Source organism: Polypterus senegalus, chromosome 1 (assembly GCF_016835505.1).
Source record: "Polypterus senegalus isolate Bchr_013 chromosome 1, ASM1683550v1, whole genome shotgun sequence".
NCBI classification, from domain to species: Eukaryota; Metazoa; Chordata; class Cladistia; order Polypteriformes; family Polypteridae; genus Polypterus; species Polypterus senegalus.
Genome location: NC_053154.1, coordinates 166,160,369 through 166,173,111, shown reverse-complemented (window position 1 = coordinate 166,173,111; position 12,743 = coordinate 166,160,369). Strand labels below are relative to the sequence as shown.

The 12,743-nt window shown below is 37.4% G+C and overlaps 1 protein-coding gene across 1 annotated transcript in view; it reads right to left on the bottom strand.

Moving 5' to 3' along the window:
* Positions 1 to 750: 750 nt before the first annotated feature.
* Positions 751 to 12,743, bottom strand: part of efhd1 (EF-hand domain family, member D1) — a 41,853-nt gene continuing 29,860 nt past the window's right edge. The window contains exon 4 of the mRNA XM_039762285.1: positions 751 to 3,203. Within this exon, the coding sequence (XP_039618219.1) occupies positions 3,069 to 3,203 (135 nt within the window). The 3' untranslated portion in view covers positions 751 to 3,068. The remainder of the gene's footprint in view (positions 3,204 to 12,743) is intronic.

The following is a 12,743-nucleotide window of genomic DNA, read 5'->3' as shown; positions in this document are numbered from 1 at the left end:
AATTGTCATACAAAAGTATTTTTGAATCAATGTGCAATGCTTCTAATCTTCCAGCCATTCATTTTCTGAGACCAGTTTTTCTACAGAGTTTTGTGTGTAGCTGTAGCCAACCATGTAAAATCAATTGCAAAGAAACAACCAACCCCTAATAAGATACCTGTCCATCATAGGGAACACACATACACCTGCATCCAGTCACATCAGATATTTTAGAGTTATGAACCAACCAGACTGGAAATGTAGGAGGAAACCAAATTACCCAGTAAGAATGCCTATCCAGATACTGGCAGATAGTGCAAACTCCAGCCACACTGCACCTGGGTCAGGATTCAAGTTTCTTAGAGCTGAATGGTAACAATACTAACCATAGTGCTAAAGTTGGAAATTGAAGTTGATTTATTACAAGCTTAACATTAAGAACATTATGAGTGGCAAAGCACACAGCACATGGACATGAAAACAAGATACAAACTCTACACAGGATACCTTAGCCTGGAATCTGGCCACCTCATGCACAACAGTTACATTAATGCAAATAAATAGACTTTTATTCCTTTCTGAAAGAGAGGTTTTTTTTTTCATTTTACCTCTGTAAACTATGCTCTGTTGCATTTTTTCCTAAGGATATTACTTACTGCAGCATATTCATAGCTGAATGCTACTGTATAATTGGACAGGGGACACATTTATTACTGCTATCCTCAGGTTAAGAGCTTAGCTCCCATGTTTTAGTATTAGGCCCTGGTTATGTTTTTTTTTTTTTTACCTCACTAGTAGATTAACTGGATAAGCTAAAGTAGCATGCCTCATGTTGCCAAGCCAAATAAATATGTCTTATGGACACAGACTACTCCGGTATCAGTAATACTGACAGCATAATATATTCTAATTGAGACTGTCATTATTATAGAATATGTAAACTATATGTTATAATAACTTTCAAATTACATAAATATATTATTTATATCCTTTACACTTTACTTTAGAAACATATTTTAGAATCTTAAATGTTTATTTTTCTGTGAGAAAATACTAAAGCTAAAATTAAGTTACAAAACATCCACTCTTCAATGTAAAGCATAATACAGAAAGCAGAATTTGCATTATAAGATGTCCATCTATCCATCCATCCATTTTCTATAGTCAGTTTTATTATAAGATAATGGGAAGCTGCAATCTGTCATCCTAGCACTGAAAGCTACCAAAAACAAATTGTGGACAAGACGCCAGGTCATAGCATACACACCTGGACACCCTCTAACATTAAAAAAAAAATACTATAATTATTTAGTTTAGCCAGAGATGGTTTTATCTGTTTTTTTTATGATACCTGATATTGTAATATACAATTCCAAGTACAACTGCAGGTAGGTGATGGTTTAGGACAGAGGCTTCAAGTTCAGTTGTGTACCTCCCATGGCAGCAGGGTTCCTTCTCCACCAATTTCTGCTTTTAATTGGACTCCTCCATTATAAAAGCAAATTGTAAATCCTGGTTTCTGTATTTGATTATGTTACTCCAGAAATCCAAAATTTCTTGTGCTAAAAGGATTATTGGGGAATTCATTATTTTTATAATGCTGTTAATATGTGTTCCTTTTTATTGCTCAGTTAATTAAAAACTGTTTCTTGCTAATAACTACACAAGTGGCTAACATTGAAGCAGCTTCTGCCCCTTGGAATTCAGTGTCATTTGCACCAGCGTCTCATCGTTAATTGTCAGTATTCAGATAAAATGAAGAGGTAAAACTCCACAGAAAAAAGTGAATCAAAAAGAAAATGACAAAATAGAGTCAATTATTTTAAGCTATAGCAAACCTTTTCATATTATAAATGTAAATCTCTTACTGAATGTTTCTAAATGCAAACTTTGAAAAGAAGTAAAAGGTCTGCAAATTAAACAATGAGAGTAACTAAACATAAACATGATTTACTGGGTGTGATACTGGTTGAGATGAAAGTCTACAGCCAGAGTTGGGGCACCAGGACTGAACCAGAAAACATCTGTGTTAAGAGGATTCAAATTACAGTTTTATGTCATGTTTTTGTTCAACTATTTTGATTTTGTCAGCGGTACTTGGAGAGTTTGCCAGTTGTCAGCCAGACCTTCTTGACTCCCTGAATTTTGGCCCTCCTTCAACTGATATGCATTGGCTACATTACTGTAAATCCGAAACTGATGAAGGAAGTGAAGAGAATGTGTCAGTGAACTAGGTGCACCCATAACCAACATATTTCAGTGACTCGAAAACCCAATCCACACATCTCTCTCATCTTGGTGTTTCATAATGATTTATAGCCTGAATATAATACCTGAGTTCTTCTAGGATAATGGGAATCTGTCAACATGAAAATTAAAGGATAAGCAGCACATCATAGGGAAAAAAATTACACTCAATCCACTCAAGCTCTGCATTAGGATTTTAAATTTTGGTCCTGTTTGGTGAAGTAAAGCAAATACTGGCACAAAAAAAGTGAGATGGTGGGAGATGGGGAATGGGCTCAGGCTGTATTTCTCAGACATTCAGCATAGCCGTAGCTTTCTTCCATTTAGAGTGATGCTTTGGCTGCAAGTAGTACATTCCTGGCTTATCCACAATGAATAACAATAACATGGGAGGAAAAATAAAAAAGCAGTAACTTTCTTTGTCCATACACTTCCTTTATATTCTTTTTTCATATGGGATGATGGATTATAGCAACTCTTTAGATCTCCTATTACACCTGCAGCAGTTACGAGGGACAACACATTTTTTTCTTCTTAAAATAATATACTTGATTGCTTTGTAAAGGGTGTTATAATGGTGTGTTCTGTTAAAGGCACAATATAAAATAAGGACTGAATAATTGACTATTACATATGGTCCCTATCCAGCTGCCAGGTTGTGAAGACAGTGTCACTCAGCTGGCCATGCTCAATTGTCTAGAATTCCACTAGACACTGAATGACTGACTTCAGCCACTTGTACACACTGAACAGGTCGGCAGTGCAGCAGTGATGAGATGGGTGAGTTGGGGTTACATCTTCTCAAATTTTGGGGTCAGCACATCACAAGGGCCCCCTAGAACTCAGGGCGTGAAGGCTGACTGCAGCTCCTTGAAAGCAGCCCTTCGCTGTTTCTTCTCCAGCTCTAGCCTCCTTCTCTCCTCCTTCTCTGCTTTGATTTCCTCCTCAAATCTACTGCCAATAGCCAAAGCTTGAACCTGTATAAATGACAAATAAGTGAAAAAAAATCACAAATCCAAGAAGCCAGACTCATCTGTCCATCCACTTTTTGGTATCAGAGTTTGGATTTATTGTGTCTGTAAATAATAATTCAGCATACCTCAGTAGTTTCTGAAACAGTAATATTTTGCAATATAAAGATTCTATCAGATATTTCACTGTGGGGGCTCCATGACTGAACTTGAAAAACCCTATAATAAGAGGATTCACCCCCATTGTGGGTATTTATTATTTAAAATGTATAGATATGTAAATTGCTTAGAAAATGGTGATATCTTATTTGGTAAATGATACTCATTTAGGATAGTGAATTATGTTAAATGAGGGTTAAGCAGGTTTGAGAATATTACATTATTTTACTAGCTTTTTATTCATTTTATTATGCACTTCTGTGATAAACTCGAGAGGGCTGGTCACTGCATTTGTGAAGTATACATAGGCTCCCCTTGTCCATGGGAGCTTTCTCCCTTTACTCTATTTCTTTTCTTCATCCCAAAGATGTGTATATTAGGCTACTTGGCAGCTTTAAAGTGTGATTATTGACATGTATGCAGACACTGGCATTCTGTCCAGGGTTAGTCCTATATTTTGTGCAATTGTGTTGTTTAGTTATATAGGGTCATTAGTCAAAACATCAAATTAATTTTTAGGTCTACTGATTCAGTTTATTCTGTATATTCACGGGAGGTGAATGTAATATGGTTGTTAATAGGAGTGCATGGAGAAATACTCTCACAGACATGAGCAGCACATGTAAACTCCACATATGCAGAGACTGGGCTGTGATTATGAACCCAGTACCACTTTGGACGATAATGTCAAATGACAAGTACTTTCTGAAGGTTGATTCTTGCCTTGTACCCATTGCTACTGGGTGAGGCTCTGCGCCCTTTTGTTTACAAAATGAATCTGTAATGTTTTTAGATAATGAAATAATTTAATTCATTGTTGTATTATTCATGTGTATTCATTGCTGTATTATTTTCTTAAGCAGCGTATTTAACTACTACACATAATAAACACAATGGGAAGTGTTGTCACTTTCCTAGCACTTGAATCTTGATTTGATTCTTAGGGTTTCTTTTCATGGAGAAAATTGCAAATGAATGACCCTAGTCCATATGGGTTAGCAAGTCCATGTTGAACTTGTTGAAAAGTTTAGAGGTAGAGGTTTGCCCCTGGCGATTTAATGAGATAAGTTCAAGAGCTTTAATTGCTGCAATGAGCACATGCCGGAGTGCTTTCCATTCAAATCTCAAGGAATAAAAGGTTCACAAAAACCAAACACGACATCCAGAAACATCTTCTTAAACAGCATTTTGTAATGCAGTTAAAATTAGGCTTGTTTCATAAACTTATGTTTCCCTATTATAAACTAACAGTGGAAGAAAAGTAGAAAAAATGAATTTTTCATGCAATGCCATTCTGTTATATTTACCTCTGTAAATAAATCAACAAACTCAAACAGCTTTTACCTTATGCAGTGGATTCCTGCTGTACAGTTATTTAAATTTATCCTGCATTTGTAACACTGATGGTTAAAATGACTCGAACAGGTTTACAATGTAAGTCAGAGACTGGGATCAAAAGAGTGGCTTTGTAGTATAAAATCCAGGCCTTGAGGTTAGGCTATGCAAACATAATTCACAAATGTTCTTTTCCATAAGGTCTTTCCCAACAATATGGAGGCTTAGGACTAGAATGTGGTTAATCCATAAATGTAGAAGGTTTTGTTACACATTTTTGGGGTACTGTTTGTAAAGTGGTGCACTCTCTTTGGTAGTGTGCCTTCCTACATTAAGGAGATGCCCAATATAAACATGGTATCTTCTTTCTAATATTCATTTTGTTGTACAATATGGCAAATATAAAATTTGTGTGACATATTTTCAGTGTAAACAGCAAATGTCTAACTTGTATGTCAGTTGTCCAGTTCAAATGTCAAATATTCAGGCTATATAGAGTATTTTTCACTTATATATGTCAAATATCTATCTATATTGCAAATGTCTCACTTATATAGAAAATGTCTCCCTATGTCAGGTATCCACAAATGGAAGATTTTTCTGTATAATCACCTGAAGTGAACGTTAATGTGTTTCTATTAGCAGTGTAATGATTCTCCAAATCCTTGGTTCGGTTCAGAATTTGATTTTTGATCCACAGTTTGATTAATGCCTCATTTTTTTATTTTTTACACTAAAAAAACAATAAAAAGAACAACAAAGTACATTGTACATTAACCTAACTCCCATAAATTAACTATAGATAGATAGATACACTTAAGGCAAGTTTAAGTAAGCAAAAGTGAATCAAAAAATAAAAACCCAGTCAGAAATAAACAGTGGTGCATTCAATTAACCACACGTTTTTGTGGAAATGCTTTGATTATGTTTTAGGTTTTTCTTCAAGAACACTATCATGTCCATATTTTCAGCTGAGAGGCTTGCTCTCTGTGCTGTGCCAATGTCCCCTGAGAAAGCCCTCTCACTGGGTACAGATATTGCTGGAATGGGCAGAGATGGGCCAGGTGTTCACATGAAGAAGTTATCTGTTGCTTAAAGCCAGATGCAGTGGCAGATTTGACATCTTTCTCAACTGCTGAATCAAAGTCACTTTGCTTCATGGATGCCAGAAGTGGTCTGAGAGTCTTAACGACGTCCTCAGCTATTTTTACATCTTCATCAGACAGCGTAACAATGTTCTTAATGTTCCTTTTAATACTCCTATCTGTAAGTACTGAGAAAACAGCAGCCTGCTCTTCAAGGTGGCACTCAAGCATATCATCTCAAGCATATCATCTCTTGTTTTCCCATTAGCACTGCTGCAACAGTAATGCTACGTTCGACAAAAGTGACCACTTTTCTCACTCTGTCTTAAAGCCGGTGCTGATTAACGCCCATTCCCTTCTGTTCTGCCCAAGTTAAACTGTACAGGATGTACAGAGCTCTTGGTGTTATCTGTTATTCTGATTAATTTGCTTTGAAAAAAATCGAGTTTTTTGTTGCAATTATGCACCCAAAGCGTGCAGTCGGTGATGCGGATTAGTAAGAAATTAAAAGTGTTGGATAAGCTTCGTACCGGTGTAATAAAAAGTTAATATCCTCATGAAATGAATATCGGCCATGAGTCTGATATTGTTGCTAACGAGTTAATGAATCGACCAGTTGGCTAGAGGCTGAACATCACCTCGCCTGTGCTATGCTCCCGTACACTGAATCCTTTAAGGTTCAAGCAGCACACGAAACAGGCGTCGCTGACAGCTTATTTGAAGCCAGTGCGTCCTTCCCGATCTCCAACGCCATCCTCCAACCATGAAGGACAGGTAATGTCAAGACCTCACCAGGGGCCTCATGCATAACGCCGTGTGTAGAATTCGCACTATAACATGACATAAGCACAATAGCAGAAATGTGCTTATGCACAGAAAAATCCAGATGCAGGAATCTGTGCGCACTCCAACTTCCGCGTTCTTCCGCTACATAAATCCCGGTCAGCGTGAAAAGTAACGTTCGTGCATGCGTGTGCTGTCCCGCCCCAATTCCTCCCAGAATTACGCCTCTTTCAATATGCAAATCAATATAAATAGTCCTTAAGCTCAGCCTTCTGTGAAAAGACAATTGGAACAGCAAGGGGGAAAATATATGAATTTCAGGGAATACCAAGTGGAGGCAAAGGAAGAACATACTATTTGTTGATTTAAACCGTGGTATAATCAACAAAAGTAAGTTGATCGAGTGACATAGCATGTTGGAGAAACTTGAAAGCTCAAGTTCACAAAGTCGCACAGTGCCGGAAATAAAAAAAAAGTTGTCAGATATCAAAGTCGCCGTGAAAAGGCGAGTCTTAGCCCACCTTCTGAATGTCATATGAAAGCTTATTAGGGTGCAGAGAAAAAAACGCACGTTGGGGAAAAAGTGCAAAATGTCAACTTCAATCTCGAAATTTCCACTTTAATCATGTAGTTTATATTGTCATTAAAGTAGAATATCATAAACTTCATCTTAAAATCGTTTAATTAACCAGTTTCTCAAATCACATCATAATTAAAGTAGCACATTAAATGCTTTGTTTTGTATGTGATCTTCTATGTGCTCTATGTGTGTGAATCACTAGTGCTTCTTAAACCGGCTCTCTTCCTCCAACTGGACACAGAATCCTTTACATTTGTGATATTACAGCTCTCTGAATAACTAAAATACTGAGATGTATACATGATATCATTTTCATGATGATAAGAGTTAAAGCATGTTATTAAACATGGGTTTCACAGCGCAGCAATTGTGTGCGACCATCAATAAAATTATTTATTGCAGCAGTACTCATGGGCGGCTCTAGGCTCGTGGTGGCCCTGGGCAGAAAAAGAATCAGTGGCCCCTTCACCCGCCAATGTCAATATGGTATCTTATGCACGGTGGATGGCCACGTCCGTTGCAGACACTGCATAGCTGCCTCGTGCTCATGACACAAGCGTTTAACTTTTGTCGAAATTTGCCGCTGCGTTTTTAGCTGTGTCGTTATTTTCTGTTTCTGTTTTATATTCAATATATATTGGTGTGGCTGCCCCTGCAGTCCTTGCTTTTCTTTCACCAAGTAACCGATCGCCACACAATCAGCTCTGTAATAGACGTTAAGCCATCTGTAAACTTAGAACGCCGATTCTTCAAAACATTTAAGGAACATTGAAATATCTTCATAGTACTTGTTTAATTATTCTATCCTTCATGCCAGTCCCAGTGAAGAATATAGATTATATAAATGAAGTTAAAGTTTTATCTGTATAATATAATAAACATACAGTATTTTGCTGCATTTCATCTTAAAAATGATATCGTCATCATATGTAAATACGCGCTTTATAAAGTGGCTCAGGTTGTGCAATATTATAACTGTAGTGCAAGTTTACAGTGAGGTAGTTCTACTTATAAGTACAGATAGTTCTACAAGGAGCAATTGATTGAATGCATTTATAGTTCTTGGGATGAAACTGTTTGTGAACCACGAGGTCCGTACAGGAAAGGCTTTGAAACATTTTGCCATGGTTGAGACAGCGTGTGCTTGATGCTGTATACCGATAATTCTCTTTCCGAACAGCTGCTGCTGTGATTCACACTCAGATACAGTGATATAAATACTCCTAGTGGTGCAGTGAGAGTAATATGGAAAAAGATGATCCGCTGTGGCAACTCCTAACGGGAGCAGCTGAAAGAAGAAGAAGAAAAAGAAGGTGCAATGAGAGTAACAACGCTAAAGCAGTTATGGTATTTGGAATACTATGGCTATTCCCTGGACCATTATATTGTTACTGGTTAATTACAATCAGATGCATTACACTAATAAACAATATGCGATTACTTTCAGTGTATTTATAAAGCCGCATCAGGAAAGGAAAGGATAACCACACAGGAACAGTAGCACTGCTTTGACGCTAGGTGCCACCAGTCTGCAAAACCGAGCAGAGAACTTGCGTATGACAAGGTATGAGGTACCGTGGAAATGTGTGTGGCTTTACGCCAAGTGTAGGTTTAATACATCGCGATTTAAACGTGGAAACATTCTTGCGCAACATTTCTGTGCGTACGCACCGTTTATACATGAGGCCCCAGAATCTTCCGACAGCAGCGAGTAAACATTTTTTTTATTTTTTTTTTAAATGGGTTTTAGCGCAAAGGATCACAGAGTTCTAGGAAATGACCAATGTTTTTTGCATGCTACCAATTAATTTTTTTCTGTAAAGTATTTTATGGGATATTCATGAAAAGTGCATATTGCTAAAAATAGTGTTTTGTCATAAAGAATTCCCTGAGGAAAAGTGTATGGTATTGTTGAGCAATCTCTAGCAAAAGAGTACAGTTTTTGCTGGTCGGTGGAACTAAACCCCATGTTTCCCATAGGCTCAATATATTAACATGCGAAAGATGAGGATTGACTATTTACAAAATACACATCTTGCCCAAACTTTAAAAAGATTTTTAGAATAATAATTTCTTGATTTATATGTGTTACAGTGCTAATTGTGAAAAAAGAAATGAATTTTGCAACATTATAGAGCTCAACAGGCTACAACTAAAACAGTCGCAGTGGATCTGATGGGGATGGTTGGAGGGGTGTTGGGGGTGTTGCAGTAAACGGTTTCAGAACCATTACAAGCCTAGTTCCTATGTTGACTTTTCCCTACTTAATGTTACAACTCATCACCCTTTGCATGCCACCACTTTTCATTTCCTGTCACTTACATTTTAGTGCCACTCAGCATACACTATATGGACAGAAGTATTGGGATGTCTGACCATTGCACCAACAGGAACTTTAATGACATTACATTCCAATTAGACTTTAATATGGAGTTACTCCCCCCTCTGCAATGTAACAGGTTCCATCCACTCTTCTTGGAAGGCTTTCCACAAGATTTTGGAGTGTTTATGTGGGAATTTGTGCTCATTCTTTCTCTAGAGCATATACTGTATGAGGTCAGACACTGATGTTGGATGAGAAGGCCTGGCTCGCAATCTCCTTCCCAGTTCATCCCTAAGGTGTTCAATGGGGTTGAGGTCAGAGCTCAGTACAGGCCAGTCAAGTTTTTCCACACAGAACTCCATCCATGTCTTTATGGATCTTGCTTTGTGCACTGGGGCACAGTCATGTTGGAACAGAAAAGGGTCTTCCCCAAACTGTTTCCACAAAGTTTTAAGCATAGCGTTGTCCAAAATGTCTTGGTATGCTGAAGCATTAACATTGCCCTTCACTGGAAATAAGTGGCCTAGCCCAAACCCTGAAAACCGCCCTATACTATTGTCCCTCCTTCACCAAATTTCACAGTTGGCATAATGCAGTCAGGCAGGTAACGTTCTCCTGGCATCCACTGAACCCACAGTCGCCCATCTCGCTGCCGAACAGAGAAGCGTGATTCGTCACTCTATAGAACGCTTTTCCACCACTCCATCCAACGCTTGGCATTGAACTTGGTGATGTGAGGCTTGTATGCAGCTGCTCAGCCATGGAAACCCATTCCATGAAGGTCCCGCCGCACAGTTTTTGTGCTTAGTTTAATGCCACTGGAAGTCTTAAACTCTTCAGCTGTAAAATCAGCAGAGTGTTGGCAACTTTACGCATCATGCACCTTAGCAGTCGTTGACCCAGCTTTGTGACTTTATGTACTCTTCCGCTTCATGGGAAAGTTCCTGATTTTCCTAAACACTTCCAATTTCCAATAATACCCCTTAAAGTTGACAGTGGAATATCCAGCAGGGATGAAATTTCATGAACCATTTTACTGCAAAGGTAGCATCCTATCACAGGCTTGAAGTCACTAAGCTCTTCAGAACGACACATTTTGTTTCACAAATGATTGTAAAAGGAGACAGTATGGCTAAGTGCTTCATTTTATACACCCGTGGCTATAGGTCTGATTGAAACACCTGAATTCAATAATTAAGAGGTGTGTCCCAATTATTTTTTTCAGATATGTTCTAGTGATGCATATTTTAGGAAGTCACTGTGCAATATGGAAATTCTGAATGACTGGAAAAATGTCAAATATTATACTATTATATAAAAAGGCGGATCAGGCAGAAACAGGTAATTAAATGTCAGTAAGTTTAATGTGCATCACATGTGCATTAATGGAAGAAATTATTAAGGAAATGATTGTGCAGCACATGGCAAGAACAGAAGTTTTAGTGAACAGTTAGCATGGGTTCAGATGAGGGAGATCAAGTTTCACTAACATATTGGAATTCTATGGGGATGCAATAAAATGATAATCACCAGAGTAGTGTATATGATATTATTTATTTTGACATTTCATAATTACAACCTAAGAGGTGGGAGTTCAGGATGTAGTGCACAGATGGGTGCAGAATTGTCCAAAACACAGGAAGCAGGGGGTTATGGTGCAAGGAACCTTCTTAGAATTGGGTGAAGTTAAGCGTGGTGGACATCAGGAGTCATTGCTAGGGCTGGTACTATATTTAATATATATATATATATATATATATATATATATATATATATATATATATATATATATATATATATATATATATATATATATATATATATATATATAAATGGTTTGGATAGGAATATAAAAGACAAGCTGGTTAAGTTTGCAGATAAAACCAAGTTAAGTGGACTGGTAGATAATTTAGAATCTGTTGAATGGTTTGGGAAATTTGTGGCAGATGCAATTTAATGTAAGTAAATGTAAAGTATTACACATAGAAAGTAAAATTGTTAGATTTGAATACACAGTGGGAGGTCTGACAATTGAAAGTACACCTTATGAGAAGGATATTAGTTTATATAGAATGATGTGTAGAGAACAAATCCAAGAAGGTTATGCTCTAGCTTTATAACACACTGGTAAGGCCTCATCTGGAGTACTGTTTACTGTTTTGGACTCCAAGCTACACAAACAACATATAATCACTTGGAAAAATTCCAGAGAAGAGTGAATAGGCTTATTCCAGGACTGCAGGGGATGAGTTATGAGTAAAGATTTAAAGTTAAAGCAAAATAAGATTAAGAGGTGACATGACTGAAGTGTTTAAAAATTATGTAGAGAATTGGTACAGTAGATTGAGACTGCTATTTTAAAATGAGTTTAACAAGAACACAGGGACACAGTTGAGAACTTGTTAAGGGGAAATTTCACACAAACATTAGGAGGTTTTTCTTCACACAGAGAACCACAGATACATTAAATAAGTTACCAAGTAGTATGGTAGACAGTAGAACTTAAGGACCTTCTAAACTAGATTTGAAGTTATTTGGGAGGAATTAAATGGCTGGGACTGACAAGCATTTTTGGGTTGAATAACCTGGGGCCTCATGCATAACGCCGTGCGTAGAATTTTCACTATAACATGACGTAAGCACAAAAGCTGAAATGTGCTTACGCACAGAAAAATCCAGGTGCAGTAATCTGTGCGTACTCCAACTTCCACGTTCTTACGCTCCATAAATCCCGGTCAGTGTGAAAAGTAACGCACGTGCATGCGCCTGCTGTCCCACCCCAATTCCTCCCAGAATTATGCCTCTTTGAATATGCAAATCAATATAAATAGCCCTAAAGCTCAGCATTCTGTGAAAAGACAATGGGAAAAGCACAGGGGAAAATATAAGAATTTCAGCGAGTGGAGGCAAAGGAAAAACAAACTACTTACTGATTTAAACAGTGGTATAATCAACAAAAGGAAGTTGATCAAGTGACATAGCGTGTCGGAGAAACTCGAAAGCTCAAGTTCACAAATTCGCACAGTGCCAAAATAAAAAAGAAGTCACATATCAAAGTCGCCGTGAAAAGGTGAGTTGTAGCCCACCGTCTGAGCTTATTAGGGTACAGATAAAAAAATAGGCACACAATGGGAAAAAAGCACGAAATGTCAACTTTAATCTCGAAATTTCCACTTTAATCACGTAGTTTATTTTGTCATTAAAGTAGAACATCTTAAAATCATTTAATTTACTAGTTTCTTAAATCCCATCGTAGCTAAAGTAGCTTGTTAAATGCTTTG